The following is a 22000-nucleotide window of genomic DNA, read 5'->3' on the forward strand; positions in this document are numbered from 1 at the left end:
CACATATACAGTGCTCCAGTACGCCCCATATATATATTACTGTACGCCCCATATACAGTACTGTACGCCCCATATACAGTGCTCCACTACGCCCCATATACAGTACTGTACGCCCATATACAGTGCTCCAGTACGCCCCATATACAGTACTGTACGCCCCATATACAGTGCTCCACTATGCCCCATATACAGTACTGTACGCCCATATACAGTGCTCCAGTATGCCCCATATACAGTGCTCCAGTACACCCCATATACATTACTGTACACCCCATATATAGTACTGTACGCCCCATATACAGTGCTCCCGTACGCCCCATATACAGTACTGTACGCCCCATATACAGTACTGTACGCCCCATATACAGTGCTCCAGTACGCCCCATATACAGTGCTCCAGTACGCCCCATATACAGTGCTCCAGTACGCCCCATATACAGTGCTCCAGTACGCCCCATATACAGTGCTCCAGTACGCCCCATATACAGTACTGTACGCCCCATATACAGTGCTCCAGTACGCCCCATATACAGTGCTCCAGTACGCCCCATATACAGTGCTCCAGTACGCCCCATATACAGTGCTCCAGTACGCCCCATATACAGTGCTCCAGTACGCCCCATATACAGTGCTCCAGTACGCCCCATATACAGTGCTCCAGTACGCCCCATATACAGTGCTCCAGTACGCCCCATATACAGTGCTCCAGTACGCCCCATATACAGTGCTCCAGTACGCCCCCTATACAGTGCTCCAGTACGCCCCCTATACAGTGCTCCAGTACGCCCCATATACAGTGCTCCAGTACGCCCCATATACAGTGCTCCAGTACGCCCCATATACAGTGCTCCAGTACGCCCCATATACAGTGCTCCAGTACGCCCCATATACAGTGCTCCAGTACGCCCCATATACAGTGCTCCAGTACGCCCCATATACAGTGCTCCAGTACGCCCCATATACAGTGCTCCAGTACGCCCCATATACAGTGCTCCAGTACGCCCCATATACAGTGCTCCAGTACGCCCCATATACAGTGCTCCAGTACGCCCCATATACAGTGCTCCAGTACGCCCCATATACAGTGCTCCAGTACGCCCCATATACAGTGCTCCAGTACGCCCCATATACAGTGCTCCAGTACGCCCCATATACAGTGCTCCAGTACGCCCCATATACAGTGCTCCAGTACGCCCCATATACAGTGCTCCAGTACGCCCCATATACAGTGCTCCAGTACGCCCCATATACAGTGCTCCAGTACGCCCCATATACAGTGCTCCAGTACGCCCCATATACAGTGCTCCAGTACGCCCCATATACAGTGCTCCAGTACGCCCCATATACAGTGCTCCAGTACGCCCCATATACAGTGCTCCAGTACGCCCCATATACAGTGCTCCAGTACGCCCCATATACAGTGCTCCAGTACGCCCCATATACAGTGCTCCAGTACGCCCCATATACAGTGCTCCAGTACGCCCCATATACAGTGCTCCAGTACGCCCCATATACAGTGCTCCAGTACGCCCCATATACAGTGCTCCAGTACGCCCCATATACAGTGCTCCAGTACGCCCCATATACAGTGCTCCAGTACGCCCCATATACAGTGCTCCAGTACGCCCCATATACAGTGCTCCAGTACGCCCCATATACAGTGCTCCAGTACGCCCCATATACAGTGCTCCAGTACGCCCCATATACAGTGCTCCAGTACGCCCCATATACAGTGCTCCAGTACGCCCCATATACAGTGCTCCAGTACGCCCCATATACAGTGCTCCAGTACGCCCCATATACAGTGCTCCAGTACGCCCCATATACAGTGCTCCAGTACGCCCCATATACAGTGCTCCAGTACGCCCCATATACAGTGCTCCAGTACGCCCCATATACAGTGCTCCAGTACGCCCCATATACAGTGCTCCAGTACGCCCCATATACAGTGCTCCAGTACGCCCCATATACAGTGCTCCAGTACGCCCCATATACAGTGCTCCAGTACGCCCCATATACAGTGCTCCAGTACGCCCCATATACAGTGCTCCAGTACGCCCCATATACAGTGCTCCAGTACGCCCCATATACAGTGCTCCAGTACGCCCCATATACAGTGCTCCAGTACGCCCCATATACAGTGCTCCAGTACGCCCCATATACAGTGCTCCAGTACGCCCCATATACAGTGCTCCAGTACGCCCCATATACAGTGCTCCAGTACGCCCCATATACAGTGCTCCAGTACGCCCCATATACAGTGCTCCAGTACGCCCCATATACAGTGCTCCAGTACGCCCCATATACAGTGCTCCAGTACGCCCCATATACAGTGCTCCAGTACGCCCCATATACAGTGCTCCAGTACGCCCCATATACAGTGCTCCAGTACGCCCCATATACAGTGCTCCAGTACGCCCCATATACAGTGCTCCAGTACGCCCCATATACAGTGCTCCAGTACGCCCCATATACAGTGCTCCAGTACGCCCCATATACAGTGCTCCAGTACGCCCCATATACAGTGCTCCAGTACGCCCCATATACAGTGCTCCAGTACGCCCCATATACAGTGCTCCAGTACGCCCCATATACAGTGCTCCAGTACGCCCCATATACAGTGCTCCAGTACGCCCCATATACAGTGCTCCAGTACGCCCCATATACAGTGCTCCAGTACGCCCCATATACAGTGCTCCAGTACGCCCCATATACAGTGCTCCAGTACGCCCCATATACAGTGCTCCAGTACGCCCCATATACAGTGCTCCAGTACGCCCCATATACAGTGCTCCAGTACGCCCCATATACAGTGCTCCAGTACGCCCCATATACAGTGCTCCAGTACGCCCCATATACAGTGCTCCAGTACGCCCCATATACAGTGCTCCAGTACGCCCCATATACAGTGCTCCAGTACGCCCCATATACAGTGCTCCAGTACGCCCCATATACAGTGCTCCAGTACGCCCCATATACAGTGCTCCAGTACGCCCCATATACAGTGCTCCAGTACGCCCCATATACAGTGCTCCAGTACGCCCCATATACAGTGCTCCAGTACGCCCCATATACAGTGCTCCAGTACGCCCCATATACAGTGCTCCAGTACGCCCCATATACAGTGCTCCAGTACGCCCCATATACAGTGCTCCAGTACGCCCCATATACAGTGCTCCAGTACGCCCCATATACAGTGCTCCAGTATGCCACATATACAGTACTGTATGCCCCATATGCAGTGCTCCAGTACGCCACATATACAGTGCTCCAGTACGCCACATATACAATGGTCCAGTACGCCCCATATACAGTGCTCCAGTACGCTGTATATATGTCCACAATCTCCTGTACAAGGCACAAAAAGGAGCTTTTCTTACTCTCAGACATGGTCCGGTCTGACGGGCATCTCTGGTCTTGATCCGGAGCCTCCTGTCTTCTTATGATCACCGGCCTCCTTTCTTAGTGTGGATGATGCATCCTACATCTTCCTCACAATGTCCTCATCGCGCTCCTGCGCAGGTGCCCTTGTTTTTGACCTTTGAAGAGTAGAGAACAGTACTGTAATACACATGCATCGGCTTTACCTATGTGTCATTAGACCTTTCCTGGCATATCCACACTACGGTACTGTTACTGTGCCCTCGGCAGGACAGAGAGAAGTATGTCTGCACAGGAGCACGATGGCAGAAACTGTGGATAACGCAGGTCTGCACAGCTAGCGTGATGGCGGAAACTAGATGACGCAGGTCTGCACAGGAGCGCGATGGTGGAAACTGGATGGTGCAGGTCTGCACAGGAGCACGATGGAGGAAATTGTGGATGACGAAGGTCTGCACAGGAGCGCGATGGTGGAAACTGGATGACGAATGTCTGCACAGGAGCACGATGGAGGGAACTGGATGAGGAAGGTCTGCACCAGAGCGCGATGGTGGAAACTGGATGACGAAGGTCTGCGCAGGAGTGCGATGGAGGAAACTGAATGGTGTAGGTCTGCACAGGAGCGCGATGGTGGAAACTGGATGAGGAAGGTCTGCACAGGAGTGCAATGGAGGAAACTGGATGATGAAGGTCTGCACAGGAGTGCGATGGAGGAAACTGGATGACGAAGGTCTGCACAGGAGTTCGATGGAAGAAACTGGATGACGAAGGTCTGCACATGAGCACGATGGCGGTAACTGGATGGTGCAGGTCTGCACAGGAGCTCGATTGTGCCAACTGGATGGTGTAGGTCTGCACTGGAGCGCGATGGAGGAAACTGGATGGTGCAGGTCTGCACAGGAGTGCGATGGAGGAAACTGGATGACGAAGGTCTGCACATGAGCACGATGGCGGTAACTGGATGGTGCAGGTCTGCACAGGAGCACGATGGAGGAAACTGTGGATGACGAAGGCCTGCACAGGAGCGTGATGGAGGAAACTGGATGGTGCAGGTCTGCATAGGAGCGCGATGGGGGAAACTGTGGATGTCGAAGGTCTGCACAGGAGCGCGTTGGAGGAAACTGGATTGTGCAGGTCTGCACAGGAGTGCGATGGAGTAAACTGGATGATGCAGGGTCTGCACAGGAGCGCGATTGTGGAAACTGGATGATGAAGGTCTGCACAGGAGCGCGATGGAGGAAACTGAATGATGAAGGTCTGCACAGGAACACGATGGAGGAAACTGGATGATGAAGGTCTGCACAGGAGTGCGATGGAGGAAACTGGATGGTGCAAGTCTGCACAGGAGTGCGATGGGGGAAACTGGATGACGAAGGTCTGCACAGGAGTGCGATGGAGGAAACTGGATGGTGCAAGTCTGCACAGGAGTGCGATGGAGGAAACTGTGGATGACGAAGGTCTCCACAGGAGCACGATGGGGGAAACTATGGATGATGAAGGTCTGCACAGGAGCGAGATGGAGGAAACTGGATGATGAAGGTCTGCACAGGAGCACGATGGAGGAAACTGGATGACGAAGGTCTTCACAGGAGCGCGATGGAGGAAACTGTGGATCACGAAGGTCTGCACAGGAGCACGATGGGGGAAACTGGATGATGAAGGTCTGCACAGGAGCGAGATGGAGGAAACTGGATGATGAAGGTCTGCACAGGAGCACGATGGAGGAAACTGGATGACGAAGGTCTGCACAGGAGCACGATGGCGGAAACTGTGGATGATGAAGGTCTGCACAGGAGCACGATGGAGGAAACTGGATGATGAAGGTCTGCACAGGAGCGCGATGGAGGAAACTGGATGATGAAGGTCTGCACAGGAGCACGATGGAGGAAACTGGATGATGAAGGTCTGCACAGGAGCGTGATGGAGGAAATTGGATGACGAAGGTCTGCACAGGAGCGCGATGGCGGAAACTGTGGATGATGAAGGTCTGCACAGGAGCACGATGGGTGAAACTGGATGATGAAGGTCTGCACGGGAGCACGATGGAGGAAACTGGATGATGAAGGTCTGCACAGGAGCGCGATGGAGGAAACTGGATGACGAAGGTCTGCACAGGAGCGCGATGGCGGAAACTGTGGATGACGTAGGATTCTTTATCCACACGAAACGGGGAAGGAGGACGAGGATCACAAGAGGGGAGGCTGCAGATCAAGACCAGAGACGCCCGTCAGACCAGACTGCGCCATAGGGGAGAATAAGAAAAGCCCTTTTTGTATCTTGCAGAGCAATTAGGGGACATGCTAGAATGTAGTAATGGTAAAATGCTGGCGGTACCTTATATGGGGAAAACCTGGGGTCTGGTTCCTCTAGACTTATTTGGAGCTGCAGCTGCATCCAGCCAAGGTGGTGCCCACACGGCAGGTGGGGTTTTCAAATATGATGTTGCCTGTAGGTTTCACAATGTGACTGCTTTTTCTTGGTACTTTTCTTGCCAGTGCACCTGCTCAGCTTGGAGGTAGGAAGAGCAAGCAAGTGTGCACCGGAGCCTAAGTTCTCGGCTTTATTTAAATAGACGGCATCGTACTTGGCAGTCGCTTACATAGGCTGAGCCCGCTTCAGTACGCGCGGACTAATCTGTAATATATCGGTCAGTGCGCATTGACTGCCGTACTTCTTGCCAGCACGAGTCCTGTTTGTGTCAGACAATGCACTACAAGAACAATTTATTTAGTGGAGCTCAAAAGATCATTTCACCCATGAAAAGTGCATTCACGATGGTCATGTGGTGTAAATGGACCTTTCAGCTTTAGAGGGGATCTGTCCACAAATTTCTCAGGACAACGTGCTTAAATTATAGACCCACTCCCTTCATTCCACTGTGTTTTCAGATCATAATGGAATGTGCCACTTTCCATAAGGATGTGGCAAGGCAGTTCGTGTTCACCCGTCGTGATGGCAGAGTCCCCTACAGTGATTAGTGCTGGCTCGCCACAGTTAGGACAAGAAAGCGGCGAGGAGCGAGTGCTGTCGATAGCGCATGTAAGGAGTGGGGCAGAGAGAGATCCACCAGCTTCCTATAATGGCATTGTAAGCAAGCTGGAGGTCAATCAATGGCAGTCTGGTCTGCCATAGATCACAGCATGATTGATTGTGATAGAGGCGAGAGTTTGGGTAATGCATTGTACTATGTAGGCAGTACGGTATATTATTGATGCCATCAAAGTTCCCTGATGGGACTAACAATTATTGTAAAAAGAAAAAAATGTTTTCAAGTGCCTAAAAAATATAAATTATGAATATGGCACAGGAAAGAAAAAGAACAAAAAACTTATGTCAGAATTACCTTTTATGTACATAATGCTTCACAAAAATGAAAGGCAATCTGTCTGCGGATTCATGCTGCCTAAACTTCACAGCACTTGCTGCATTATTGGAATGATGCATTACTGATACTAAAATGCTGCATTACTGATGCTGAAATGCTGCATTACTGATGCTGAAATGCTGCATTACTGATGCTGAAATGCTGCAGTGTTTCAGAGAAAACACAGTCAAAAGCCAGACGGGGACTGTGTGTTTTGGACTATTCGAGGCTGATCTCCGACGGCCTATCCCTGCTCCTTGACAGGTCTTTCTGTCCTCTGTACAGAGTGAGCAGTCACTGAAAGTACCAGGGCATGGTGAGCAGTGACTGTGATCACCCGAGCATGTCTCCACAACTGAGAGACGGCAGCTTCCTGGAGGAAATAAGTAAATTTACTGTACGCTATTGACGTACAGAATGACCCTATATCTACAGGTAAATGGCGGTTTCCAAGGAGACAGGTTCCCTTTAACCCCTCTCCCAGAATGTAGCTGCTGCTCACTCTCGGCCAAGGTCTGGGCAGGCACCGGCGGCCGAGCCACATGGATACTAGCTCTACACTATGAAAGATAAAAGCACTCATTGCAGGAGAATGGCAGCAGATAGAAAAATCAATTGCAAACGTGCTTCTTTTCATACTATGTAACTAAAGCAATTTAATAACATGAGAATACCTCTTCAAAGTGTTGGTTGCCGCAGTTGGCTAAGCACACGAGCAAGGGCAAGTGTGATCGGCCATGAACAAAGCATCCTTCCTTCCGACGTCATACTCTCATAGGCTGCCGTGCCGCGTGAGACTTCAGTTACATGATAGTGTTCCAGGAAAGTTGCTATGACTTCTAGTGTTCGCTATAGCGAGACTACCTGACATGTGACTGAGCAATCTCAGCATGGATGAAAGCTTTGTGATAGTCCCAAGAAGATAAGCAACCGAGACCGTATACGTACAGTACCTGATGTGTCTGGGAGTAATCGGCATAGGAATGTTCTATGTATAAATGCCATATACATCGCAGACATTACAGAACTTGTCTTTTCTCTCTTGTAGTCCTCTAACAAAAGTAAAGTTGATCAATGAGCTGAACGCACGCGAGGCCAAACTTGGGGTGAAGGAGTCCGTGTCTTGGCATCAGGATTACAAAGACAGCGCTTGGCTCTTTCTGGGTGAGTAGATCATGACGGAGCCCTTACTTTACAGCACTGTGATCGTGTGTTGTGGAGGTAACCCTTGTACGCTCCTTCTTGTTCTCAGGTGGGCTGCCATTTGAGCTGACAGAAGGGGACATCATCTGCGTCTTCTCACAGTGAGTTCATGATTGTTCTGCTTGTTTTCCCATCTTCATTATTCTGAATATTCCTGTTAAACTTTTTTTTTTGTGTTAACGATTATATGAAAACCAAAACTAGTTAATTGATCTCTTTTCTTTCCAACATCCAAACATCGAGGTTTTAAATAGTTTGAGCTTTGCAGCATGTTATAGCCACGTGTTGCTCACTATATGCCACGTCATGGGAGGCTCTGCGCGGTAGCCGGATAGCTCTTGAGGGCTATCGGTCAGCACAATGACTGCTCAAACCAAGTACAGGAGACAAAAAGAATCAGCAAACCGCATCAATACCAGGCGGTCTGGAACAGGAGCAGAAGTGTCAGGCAAAAGGATTGTCCGCATACGGCAAGGGTGTGAACCAGGCCAAGCCGAGCTTATAACTGGCTGCTCAGAATGGAAGTAGATTGGCCACTGTCTAATTATTTGTACAAATATGCAGCAAACATCTGTTAAATCTAGTTACTCAACAAAGACAAAATTTACTTTTTGGATGTAAAAGGAGGTCTGCATAATAAAAAAAAAAATATAAAAAATCTAGTTACTAATACAATGTAAAAAGAAAATCTAGCTAATCCACATATCCATGTTCTTTGGGTCGGTGTTTGCTGTTAATTGTGGGAAACCACCTTGCAATAGACTTTATTAGAGAGACACCGCCACAGCCAGATTTGGAATTTGATGACCCCTTTTTGCTTTTTATTAATGGTTACCTTCCAAGAGCCATAACTTTTTTCCATTATTCCGTAGAGTTGTATGTTAGTGGTACCATCTGTAGATACATAACCTCATTTTATTAGCTCTTTATGGGGAGGAATATAAGCCAAACAATGATATAGCCATTAATTTTCCATTTTAAATGTGACATTATTCACTCTGCTGCATAAAGAAAGTGTATTCTGTAGATCAGAGTGATCCCAAATTTACATGTAATTATTTTATTACTTTAAAAAAACTAAAAATAAATGGAGTTAATAAAAAGAAATGCTGAGATCTGAGCGAGGTTTTGTCCCAGCAGTGGGAGCTCGGTATGTCCCGGCATCGGTTGTCTCTGGGACGTACATGTTCGTCCTGACGTGGTCAGTTTCACCCCACCAGGACGCCCTTTTTCAGGAAAGTGTTAGTCTTTCTATATTTATTTCATGAAAGTCTTTCTATCTAGGTATGGGGAAATAGTGAATATTAACCTGGTGCGTGATAAAGTGACCGGCCGCTCCCGTGGATTCTGCTTTCTGTGCTATGAAGACCAGAGGAGCACAGTCCTGGCTGTAGATAACTTTAATGGCATCAAGGTGAGCGGGAGATGGCAGTTTTGTGACACAAGGAGAGCGGGAGATGGCGGTTTTAGGGCACAAGGTGAGCTGGAGATGGCGGTTTTGTGACACAAGGAGAGCGGGAGATGGCGGTTTTAGGGCACAAGGTGAGCGGGAGATGGCGGTTTTGTGACACAAGGAGAGCGGGAGATGGCGGTTTTAGGGCACAAGGTGAGCGGGAGATGGCGGTTTTGGGTCACAAGGAGAGCGGGAGATGGTGGTTTTGGGGCACAAGGTGAGCAGGAGATGACGGTTTTGGGACACAAGGAGAGCGGGAGATGGCGGTTTTGGGACACAAGGTGAGCAGGAGACGGCGGTTTTGGGGCACAAGGTGAGCGGGAGATGGCGGTTTTGGGACACAAGGTGAGCGGGAGATGGCGGTTTTGGGACACAAGGTGAGCGGGGGATGGCGGTTTTGGGACACAAGGTGAGCGGGAGATGGCGGTTTTGGGACACAAGGTGAGCGGCGGATGGCGGTTTTGGGACACAAGGTGAGCGGGAGATGGCGGTTTTGGGACACAAGGTGAGCGGGAGATGGCGGTTTTGGGACACGTACTCACTATATTTGCTTCCGTGACACCCTATTCTAATTCCAATATGAAGTTGGTCTAGCCTTTCACAGCTTTCACTCTTTTGAGACTTTTTTCCCATTAATTCAGAAGAGCATTTATGAGGTCAGACATTGATGTTGGAGGAGAGGACTGGGATCATAATCTTTGTTCTAGCTGATCCCAAAGGTGTCGTTTGGGATCCAGTTCTTCTACACCATTGTCTTTATGGACCTTCCTTTGGCTCTTCCCCAACCTGTTCCTGTAATAATCTTTTATTTATTTATTTTTTTTTTTCCTGTAAAGTTGGAAGCATACAATTGCCTTAAGTGATTTGGTATGCAGAAGCATTAAGATTTCCCTTCACTAGGACTTAGCCCTGAAACACGACCCTATAGTAATATCTCTCCTCCACCAAACTGTACAGCGGACACAATGCAGTCAGGCGGGTAACGTCGTCCTGGCAGTCACCAAACCCAGACGCTTCCATCAGATCCCAGATAGAGAAGTGTGACTCCATGGAACAGGTCTCCTCCAGAGTCCAGTGGGGTCAGCTCTACACCACTCCATCCGACACTTGCCATTGTGCTTGGTGATGTACGGCTGCATGCAGTGTAGTTGCTTGGCCATGGAAGATCATGTATTTGTGCTGATGTCCATACCAGATGAGATTTGGACTTTGCAGTTATGGAGTTAGCCAAGTGCAGAGACTTTTCTGCCCTCTGCTCCCCAGTGACTCCACCATGAGTTGCTGAGCTCTCTGAACACTTACACTTGTTCTACAGTAACTCTTCGTTTATCTATGTAATAATTAGGAGCAATTTAATGAACTGACTTGTTCCATCAGTGACTCGTACGTCTGTACTACGCAGGTATCAGCGTCCTCTTCACAACCACCCATTCTGTAACACATTAGTGAAGGCAGACGGTGTACACTTACGGCGACAGCAATGAAAATCCTGAATTCAATGTGCAAAAGAAGTGTCTTAATATTTAATATAATATGATTATATATTTTTTTCCGGCAGCTGAGAGGGCGAACAATCCGTGTGGATCATGTCTCCAATTATCGGCCACCTAAAGACGGTGAAGATATTGATGATGTGACGCGACAATTGCGGGAGAGCGGCTGTGGTGCACGGACTCCCTCCCCATCTGCATCAGACGAAGATGCAGAAGAATTGCAGAGGACGAGGAAAGGTATCTATTTTCCTGTGATTGCTGGTCAGGGGGCTTTGATGATGAAGGTGACACCGGTAGATAGTTATTGTGAAAGCCTGATCATACCTACAGTAACTGATGGTTTAATGTTCTAACAACGTAAAAGAATCCAGTAGTGACTGTCAGGCCACGTTCACACGTTCAGTATTTGTAGCCAAAACCAGGAGCGGTGATAAATACAGAAGTGGTGACGTGTTTCTATGATACTTTTCCTCTGATTGTTCCACTATCATAGAAACACGTCACCACTTCTGTATTTATCACCGCTCCTGGTTTTGGCTACTGAACGTCTGAACGTGGCCTGACAGTGACTACTGGATTCTTTTACGTTGTTAGAACGTAAAAGACATCTGTAGAGACATTACACACAGAGTGATCTATTTCACGTGTTTATTTCTGTTAATGTTGATGATTATGGCTTACAGCCAATGAAAACCCCAAAGTCATTATCTCAGTAAATTAGAATACTTTATAACATCAGCTTGGAAAATTATTTTAACTTCTGAAATGTTTGCCTACTGAAATGTATGTTCAGTAAATGCACTCAGTACTTGGTCCGGCTCCTTTTGCATCAATTAGTGCATCATTGCGGTGTGGCATGTAGGCGATCAGCCTGTGGCACTGCTGAGGGGTTATGGAAGCCCAGGTTGCTTTGATAGCAGCCTTCTGCTCATCTGCATTGTTGGGTCTGGTGTCTCTCATCTTCCTCTTGACAATACTCCATAGATTCTCTATGTGGTTAAGGTCAGGCGAGTTTGCTGCCAATCAAGCACAGTGATACTGTTGTATATAAACCAGGTATTGGTACTTTTGGCAGTGTGGACAGGTGCCGAGTCCTGCTGGAGAATTACATTTCCATCTCCAAAAAGCTTGTCGGCAGATGGAAGCATGAAGTGCTCTAAAATCTCCTGGTAGACGGCTGCGCTGACGTTGGTCTTGATAAAACACAGTGGACCTACACCAGCAGATGACATGGCTCCCCAAACCATCACTGATTGTGGAGACTTCACACTAGACCTCAGGCAGCTTGGATTGTGGCCTCTCCACTCTTCCTCCAGACTCAGGAACCTTGATTTCCAAATGAAATACAAAATTTACTTTCATCTGAAAACAACACCTTGGACCCCTGACAACAATCCAGTTCTTTCCCTCCTTGGCCCAGGTAAGACGCTTCTGGCATTGTCTATTGGTCATGAGTGGCTGACACAAGGAATGTGACACTTGTAGCCCCTGTCCTGGATACGTCTGTGTGAGGTGAAGCAATGACTCCAGCAGCAGTCTACTCCTTGTGAATCTCCCCCAAATTTTTGAATGGTATTTTCTTAACAATCCTTTCCAGGCTGCGGTTATCCCAGTTGCCTGTGCATCTTTTTCCACCACACTTTTTCCTTCCACTCCACTTTCCATTAATCTGCTTGGATACAGCACTGTGTGAACAGACAGCTTCTTTAGCAATTACCTTTTGTGGCTTCCCCTCCTTGTGGAGTGTGTCAGTGACGCCTTCTGGACATCTGTCAAGTCAGCAGTCTTCCCCATGATTGTGGTGCTGCTGAAACAGACTAAGGGACCTTTATAAACACTTAGGAAGACTTTGCGGGTGTTTTTTGTTAATTATTCTAATTTACTGAGATAATGACTTTGGGGTTTTCATTGTCTGTAAGCCGTAATCATCAACATTAACAGAAATAAACAGGTGAAATCGATCACTCTGTAATGACTCTATAGAATATATGAATTTCACCTTTTGTATTGAAGAACTGAAATAAGTTAACTTTTTGATGATATTCTAATTTTGTGAGAAGCCCCTGTAATGGGGCTGAAACTCTGCTGTGTGTAGCGCAGGTCACCAGATGATTGCAGCTTCTGGTCTCCTAAGGAGACTATTGCAGACAGTAAAAGCAAAGTTTATATATATATATATATATATATATATATATATATATATATATATATATATATATATATATATATATATATATATATATAATAAAATATAAAGGTTCAGTTCACCCCCTTTTTGCCACATTCAAAATAAAACAAAAAAAAAAATACATATATTTGGTATCGCTGTTTGAGATTGGTAAACGGCATAACGAGAAAAAGAATAAAAACCCTAGGATTAAGGTTTTTTTTTTGGTCGCTGCAACGTTGCAATAAAGTACAATAACAGATTAAAACATCGTATCTACACCCAAATGGTGTCAATAAAAACGTCAGCTCGGCACGCAAAAAATAAGCCCTCACTCAGCCCCAGATTACGAAACATTAAGATTTTACAAATCTTGGAAAATGGCGACTTTTTTTTTTTCTTCTTTTTTACCACTTAAATTTAAAAAAAAATCTATAAACATATCTAGTATCTACAAACTCTAAATGACCGGGAGAGTCTTTTTGCCAGGTTACCGTATTTTTCAGACTATAAGATGCACTTTTTCCCCAAAAAAATATGTGAATAATGGGGGGGGTTGTCTTATAGTCCAAACGCAGGCTTACCATGAGGTTGCAGCAGTGTGTAGCAGTGTCCCTTCCTCAATGATCCGGTGGCAGCAGAAGTGTGGCGATGCTGAAGCTTGGTGTTGGTGGTGAGCAGTGCGGAGTGCATCATTGGTTTCCCTGCGGCCATCTTCCTGAAGCCGTGGGCGGCATGTGCGCGGATTGAGATCTCGGCTGACCTCTTGCGCTCCATTTTCCTGAGGCTGTGGGTTTGAGATCTTGGCTCGGCTTCAGGAAAATGGCCGCCGGAGGCTTCGCGTGCGCAGAATGAGATCTCGGCGGCCATTTACCTGAATAAGATGGCCGCCGAGATCTCAATCTGTGCACGCACAACCTCAGGAAAATGGCCGCCGAGAAACCAATGATACGCTCGGCTCTGCTGATCGTGGACACCAGGCCGCAGCTTCGCCACATTTCTGCCGCTGCCTTCCTGAGGAAGGGACCCTGCTCATGCAACACACTCTGCACTGCCTCCCCGCCGACACCGGACCCACAGCATCACACCGATGGGATACCCCAGGACTGCAGCCTTGCCCCACTTCTGCTGGCTTCCTGAGGAAGGGACCCTGCTCTACCATCGCTAGCCCTCAGGTAAGATACCTTAAATTCGGACAATATGGCCGGGATCACACACAGCGAGATACGGCCGAGTCTCGCAGGTTAAAACTAAGCTCTGGGCCGGCACTCCGGAGCGGAGCGTGCGGCCGCACAGCAATACATGGAGCTCCACGCTCCGCTCCGGAGTGCCGGTGCCAGAGCTTGGTTTTAACATGCGAGACTCGGCCGTATCTCGCTGTGTGTGACTCCGGCCTAAGATGGATCCTCATCTTATCAAAATCCTTTTTTTTTAAATATATTTTCCACCCCAAAATTTGGGGTGTGTCTTATAGTCCGAAAAATATGGTAGTTCTGGGATACAGTCAACATGGTAAATTAATAAAACAATTGTGGAATTGCACTTTTTTTTTTTGCAATCTCACCGCACTTGGATTTTCCCCCCCGCTTTCCAGTACATTATATGGTAAAGCCAATGGTGCCTGAATGAAGGGAGCGCTGGGCTTTTTAATGATTTCTGTCAAACTCTTTGATTCAGGCCCAAAAAGTGATAACTATTAGCCATATACTGTAAAAAAAAAAAAAACTAACTTATTTTTTGGCTGTCTTAATAGAAAAAAAGAAAAAGAAAAAAAAGACGAGCAAAGACCGTTCAACTGAAAGAAGCAGCGGAAAAGCCACCAAGGGAATTAAACAAGAAAGAGACGATCCAGGGTATGACAAGTACAATGCTAATCAGCCGACTTCCAGGGATAATCGGAAAACGTCCCCAACTGAGACTGCTCCAAAAAGCATGTCTAATCAGCCACGTTATGAGAGGCAGAGTGCTCATCATGGCGGACCGGAGCGGCGTACCGAGCACAGACATGCGTTACCGGAAGACAAACACAGAGAAAATGGATTAAAAAGACCATTAGATTCTGAGAAGAGAGAACCGGACAAGCGGAGAAAGTAACAGGAATCTGATAGAGAACATCACTTCTAGAACTTTACAGCAACGATATAAACACCGGAACATTTTATAAACTTAGGGCTTAGTCGGACCAAGGGGAATTTTTTTCCCCATAAATAATATATTAAATATATAATCTACTATATAATTGTCTAAGGGTCACTTCCGTCTGTCCTTCTGTCTGTCTGTAACGGTTATTCGTTCGCTGATTGGTCTCGGCAGCTGCCTGTCATGGCTGCCGCGACCAATCAGTGACGCGCACAGTCCGGAAGAAAATGGCCGCTCCTTACTCACTGCCCGGCGCCCGCATACACCCCTCCAGTCTGCCCTCACACAGGGTTAATGGCAGCGGTAACGGACCGCGTTATGCCGCGGTGCAATGCAGTCCGTTACTGCTGCTATTAACCCTGTGGACCAAGTTTTTTACTATTGACGCAGCCTATGCAGCGCCAATAGTAAAAACATGGAATGTTAAAAATAATAAAAAATGATTATTTACTCACACCGCCTTTCCCGCTCCTCGCGATGCAACCGGCACATTCCGGTCGCACGGATGGTCTGGCAGAAGGACCTGCCATGACGTCACGGTCATGTGACCGCGACGTCATCACAAGTCCTGCGCGGAAAGGACCTGCCGTGACGTCACGGTCATATGACCGCGACACGTTCACGTGACCGCGACGTCCGCACACTCTGGGACCGGAAGATGCCGCCTGCACCCCACACAGGCGACAGTGCTACAACGCGCCTGCGGAAGGTGAGTATACGTTTATTTTTTTAACCTGTGTCATACGTGGCTGGGCAATATACTACATGGGCTGTGCAATATGCTACGTGGCTCTGTGCTGTATACTACGTCACTGGGCAATATACTACGTGACTGGCCAATATACTATGTGGCTCTGTGCTGTATACTACGTCACTGGGCAATATACTACGTCACTGGGCAATATACGTAACTGGGCAATATACTATGTGGCTCTGCTGTATACTATGTAACTGGGCAATCTACTACGTGGCTGGGCAATATACTACGTAGCTGGACAATATGCTACGTAGCTGGACAATATGCTACGTGGCTGGGCAATATGCTACGTGGCTGGGCAATATACTACTTGGCTGGGCAATATACTACTTGGCTGGCCAATATACTACGTGACTGGCCAATATACTACATGGGCTGTACAATATGCTACATGGCTCTGTGCTGTGTACTACGTCACTGGGCAATATACTACGTGGCTCTGCTATATACTATGTCACTGGGCAATATACAATGTAACTGGGCAATCTACTACGTAGCTGGACAATATGCTACGTGGCTGGGCAATATACTACGTGTCTGGGCAATATACTACATGGGCTGTGCAATATGCTACGTGGCTCTGTGCTGTATACTACGTCACTGGGCAATATACTACGTCACTGGGCAATATACTACGTCAATGGGCAATATACTACGTGGCTCTGCTATATACTATGTCACTGGGCAATATACTATGTCACTGGGCAATATACTATGTCACTAGGCAATATACTATGTCACTGGGCAATATACTATGTCACTGGGCAATATACTACGTGGCTCTGCTGTATACTATGTCACTGGGCAATATACTACGTGGCTCTGCTGTATACTATGTCACTGGGCAATATACTACGTGGCTCTGCTGTATACTATGTCACTGGGCAATATACTACGTAGCTGGACAATATACTACGTGGCTGGACAATATACTACGTGGCTGGGCAATATACTACATGGACATACATATTCTAGAATACCCGATGCGTTAGAATCGGGCAACCATCTAGTCTATATATATAATTGTCTAAGGGGTACTTCCGTCTGTCTGTCTGTCCTCAACTTCCGTAACGGAAATCCCGCGTCGCTGATTGGTCTCGACAGCTGCCTGTCATGGCTGCCGCGACCAATAAGCGACGAGCACAGTCCGATTAGTCCCTCCCCTGCTCCCCTCCACTCACTGCCTGGCGTCCGCTCCATAATCCCCTCCACTCACCGCTCACACAGGGTTAATGGCAGCGGTAATGGCCCGCGGTGTAACGCACTCCGTTACCGCTGCTATTAACCCTGTGTGTCCCCAACTATTTACTATTGATGCTGCCTATGCGGCATCAATAGTAAAAATGTCATGTTAAAAATAATTTAAAAAAAATAAAAAACCTGCTATACTCACCATCCGCCGCCTTTCCCGCTCCTCGCGATGCTCTGGTAACCGCTCCATGCAAGCGGCAGGTTCCGGTGGCAAGGATTGTATGTGACAAGGACCTGCCATGACGTTACGGTCATGTGACTGCGACGTCATCATAGGTCCTGCTCATACCAGCCCTGGGACCGGAAGCTGACGCTTGCAATGGAGCAGTCACCGGAGCGTCCCGAGGAGCGGGAAGGCGGCGGATGGTGAGTATAGCAGGACTTCAACGGGCCTTCGGAATGTGAGTATATGGTTATTTTTTATTTTAAGTCTCTATACTGCGTGGCTCTGTGCTGTATACTCCGTCGCTGTGCAATATACTACGTGGCTAGGCAATATACAGTCATGGACAAAAATTTTGAGAATGAGACAAATATTAATTTTTCCAAAGTCTACTGCTTCATTTTTTCTAATGGCAATTTGCATATACTCCTGAATGTCAGAGTGATCAGCTTAACAGCAATTACTGTACTTGCAAAGTCAATATTTGCCCAGAAAATGAACTTTAACCCCCAAAACACATTTCAACATCATTGCAGTCCTGCCTTAAAAGGAGCAGCTAACATCGTTTTAGTGATTGATCCATTAACACAGGTGTGGGTGTTGATGAGGACAGGGCTGGCGATCAGTCAGTCATGATTAAGTAAGAATGACATCACTGGACACTTTAAAAGGAGGCTGGTGCTTGGTATCATAGTTTCTCTTCAGTTAACCATGGTTATCTCTAAAGAAACACGTGCAGCCATCATTGCACTGCACAAAAATGGCCTAACGGAAGAGTATCGCAGCTACAAAGATTGCACCTCAGTCAACAATCTATCGCATCATCAAGAACTTCAAGGAGAGAGCTTCCATTGTTGTCAAAAAGGCTCCAGGGCGCCCAAGAAAGACCAGCAAGTGCCAGGACCATATCTTAAAACTGTTTCAGCTGCGGGATCGGACTACCAGCAGTGCCGAGCTTGCTCAGGAATGGCAGCAGGCTGGTGTGAGTGCTTCTGCATGCACTGTGAGGCGGAGACTCTTTGAGCAAGGCCTGGTTTCAAGGAGGGCAGCAAAGAAGCCACTTCTCTCCAGAAAAAACATCAGGGACCGACTGATATTCTGCAAAAGGTACAGGGAGTGGACTGCTGAGGACTGGGGCAAAGTCATTTCCTCTGATGAATCCCCTTTTCAATTGTTTGGGACATCTGGAAAACAGCTTATTCGTAGAAGAAGAGGTGAGCGATACCACAAGTCTTGTCTCATGCCAACTGTAAAGCATCCTGAAACCATTCATGTGTGGGGTTGCTTCTCAGCCAAGGGAATCGGCTCACTCACAGTCTTGCCTAAAAACAGCCATGAATAAAGAATGGTACCAGAATGTCCTCCAAGAGCAACTTCTCCCAACCGTCCAAGAGCAGTTTGGCGCCCAACAATGCCTTTTCCAGCATGATGGAGCACCTTGCCATAAAGCAAAGGTGATAACTAAATGGCTCATGGAACAAAACATAGAGATTTTGGGTCCATGGCCTGGAAACTCCCCAGATCTTAATCCCATTGAGAACTTGTGGCCAATCATCAAGAGACGGGTGGACAAACAAAAACCAACAAATTCTGGCAAAATACAAGCATTGATTATGCAAGAATGGACCGCTATCAGTCAGGATTTGGTCCAGAAGTTGATTGAGAGCATGCCAGGGAGAATTGCAGAGGTCTTGAAGAAGGGTCAACACTGCAAATATTGACTTGCTGCATTAACTCATTCTGTCAATATAACCTATTGGTACTCATAATATGATTGCAATTATATTTCTGTACTAGCTGAAGAGCCCGGCGTTGCCTGGGCATAGTAAATATCTGTGGTTAGTTATAGCACCTCACTTCTCTTATTTTCCCATCACGCCTCTCATTTTCCCAATCACATCTTTCATTTTCCCCCTCACATCTCTCATTTTCTCCCTCACACCTCTCATTTTCTCCCTCACTCCTCTCATTCCCCCCTAACACGTCATTTCAACCTCACATGTCATTTTCTGATCACTCCACTATTTTTCCTCACTCCTCTCATTTTGCACTCACACCTTTTCATTTTCACCTCACACCTCTCATTTTCACCTCATCACCTCAGTATATACATGTTTGTCATCTCCCTTATATATAGTATACATCTGTATGTCATCTCCTGTATATAGTATATACCTGTATGTCATCTCCCCTGTATATAGTATATACCTGCTGTGTCATCTCCCCTATATATAGTATATACCTGAATGTCATCTCCTTCTATATATAGTATATACCTGTATGTCATCTCCTCCTGTATATAGTATATACCTGTGTGTCATCTCCCCTGTATATAGTATATATCTGAGTGTCATCTCCTCCTACATATAGTATATACCTGCATGTCATCTTCTATATATAGCATATACCTGTATGTCATCTCCTCCTGTATATAGTATATACCTGTGTGTCATCTCCCCTGTATATAGTATATATCTGAGTGTCATCTCCTCCTACATATAGTATATACCTGCATGTCATCTTCTATATATAGCATATACCTGTATGTCATCTCCTCCTGTATATAGTATATACCTGTATGTCATCTCCTCCTCTATATAGTATATACCTGTGTGTCATCTCACCTGTATATAGTATATATCTGTGTCATCTCCCCTGTATATAGTATATACCTGTGTGTCATCTCCTCCTGTATTAGACCTCGTTCACACGTTATTTGCTCAGTATTTTTACCTCCGTATTTGTAAGCTAAATTGGCAGCCTGATAAATCCCCAGCCAACAGGAAGCCCTCCCCCCCCTGGCAGTATATATTAGCTCACACATACACATAATAGACAGGTCATGTGACTGACAGCTGCCGTATTTCCTATATGGCGCAATTGTTGTAGTTTGTCTGCTTATTAATCAGATTTTTATTTTTGAAGGATAATACCAGACTTGTGTGTGTTTTAGGGCGAGTTTCGTTTGTCAAGTTGTGTGTGTTGAGTTGCGTGTGGCGACATGCATGTAGCGACTTTTGTGAGATGAGTTTTGTGTGGCAACATGCGTGTAGCAACTTTTTGTGTGTCGAGTTGCATGTGACAGGTTAGTGTAGCAAGTTGTGTGCAGCAAGTTTTGCGCATGGCGAGTTTTGCGCGTTGCGAGTATTATGTGTGGTGCCTTTTGAGTATGTGCAAGTTTTGTGTGAGGCAACTTTTGCATGTGTTGCAACTTTTGTGCATGTGGCAATTTTTCCGCGTGTACAAGTTTTGCGTGTGGCGAGTTTTTCATGAGGAGAATTTTGCACTTGTGGCGAGTTTTGCAAGTGCCTAGTTTTTGCATGTGGCGAGTTCTGTTTTGAGTGGCGACTTTTTTGTTTTGACTTTTATGTGGCGAGGTTGGTGTATTTGTGGTGAAATGTGTGCTGAGGGTAATATGTGTTCAAGCACGTGGTAGTGTGTGGCGCATTTTGTGTGTGTTCATATCCCCGTGTGTGGTGAGTATCCCATGTCGAGGCCCCACCTTAGCAACTGTACGGTATATACTCTTTGGCGCCATCGCTCTCATTCTTTAAGTCCCCCTTGTTCACATCTGGCAGCTGTCAATTTGCCTCCTACACTTTTCCTTTCATTTTTTCCCATTATGTAGATAGGGGCAAAATTGTTTGGTGAATTAGAAAGCGCGGGGTTAAAATTTCACCTCACAACATAGCCTATGACGCTCTCGGGGTCCAGACGTGTGACTGTGCAAAATTTTGTTGCTGTAGCTGCGACGCTTCCAACACTTTTCCTTTCACTTTTTCCCCATTATGTAGATAGGGGCAAAATAGTTTGGTGAATTGGAACGCGCGGGGTTAAAATTTCACCTCACAACAAAGCCTATGACGCTCTCAGGGTCCAGACGTGTGACTGTGCAAAATTTTGTTGCTGTAGCTGCGACGCTTCCAACACTTTTCCTTTCACTTTTTTCCCCATTATGTAGATAGGGGCAAAATTGTTTGGTGAATTGGAACGTGCGGGGTTAAAATTTCGCCTCACAATATAGCCTATGACGCTCTCGGGGTCCAGACGTGTGACTGTGCAAAATTTTGTGGCTGTAGCTGCGACGGTGCAGATGCCAATCCCGGACATACACACACATACAGTGGGGCAAAAAAGTATTTAGTCAGTCAGCAATAGTGCAAGTTCCACCACTTAAAAAGATGAGAGGCGTCTGTAATTTACATCATAGGTAGACCTCAACTATGGGAGACAAACTGAGAAAAAAAAATCCAGAAAATCACATTGTCTGTTTTTTTAACATTTTATTTGCATATTATGGTGGAAAATAAGTATTTGGTCAGAAACAAACAATCAAGATTTCTGGCTCTCACAGACCTGTAACTTCTTCTTTAAGAGTCTCCTCTTTCCTCCACTCATTACCTGTAGTAATGGCACCTGTTTAAACTTGTTATCAGTATAAAAAGACACCTGTGCACACCCTCAAACAGTCTGACTCCAAATTCCACTATGGTGAAGACCAAAGAGCTGTCAAAGGACACCAGAAACAAAATTGTAGCCCTGCACCAGGCTGGGAAGACTGAATCTGCAATAGCCAACCAGCTTGGAGTGAAGAAATCAACAGTGGGAGCAATAATTAGAAAATGGAAG

At 46.9% G+C, this 22000-nt stretch overlaps 1 protein-coding gene across 1 annotated transcript in view; it reads left to right on the forward strand.

Annotated features, from left to right (window-relative positions):
• Window positions 1–15296, forward strand: part of RBMX2 (RNA binding motif protein X-linked 2) — a 33203-nt gene extending 17907 nt beyond the window's left edge. Inside the window, exons 2-6 of the mRNA XM_069748565.1 lie at window positions 7794–7909; window positions 7998–8049; window positions 9233–9362; window positions 10960–11131; window positions 14815–15296. Coding sequence (XP_069604666.1) covers window positions 7794–7909; window positions 7998–8049; window positions 9233–9362; window positions 10960–11131; window positions 14815–15155 — 811 coding nt within the window. The 3' untranslated portion in view covers window positions 15156–15296. The remainder of the gene's footprint in view (window positions 1–7793; window positions 7910–7997; window positions 8050–9232; window positions 9363–10959; window positions 11132–14814) is intronic.
• The last annotated feature ends 6704 nt before the right edge of the window (window positions 15297–22000 follow it).

The sequence above is a fragment of the Ranitomeya imitator genome, chromosome 2 (genome assembly GCF_032444005.1).
Source record: "Ranitomeya imitator isolate aRanImi1 chromosome 2, aRanImi1.pri, whole genome shotgun sequence".
In the NCBI taxonomy this organism is placed as follows: domain Eukaryota; kingdom Metazoa; phylum Chordata; class Amphibia; order Anura; family Dendrobatidae; genus Ranitomeya; species Ranitomeya imitator.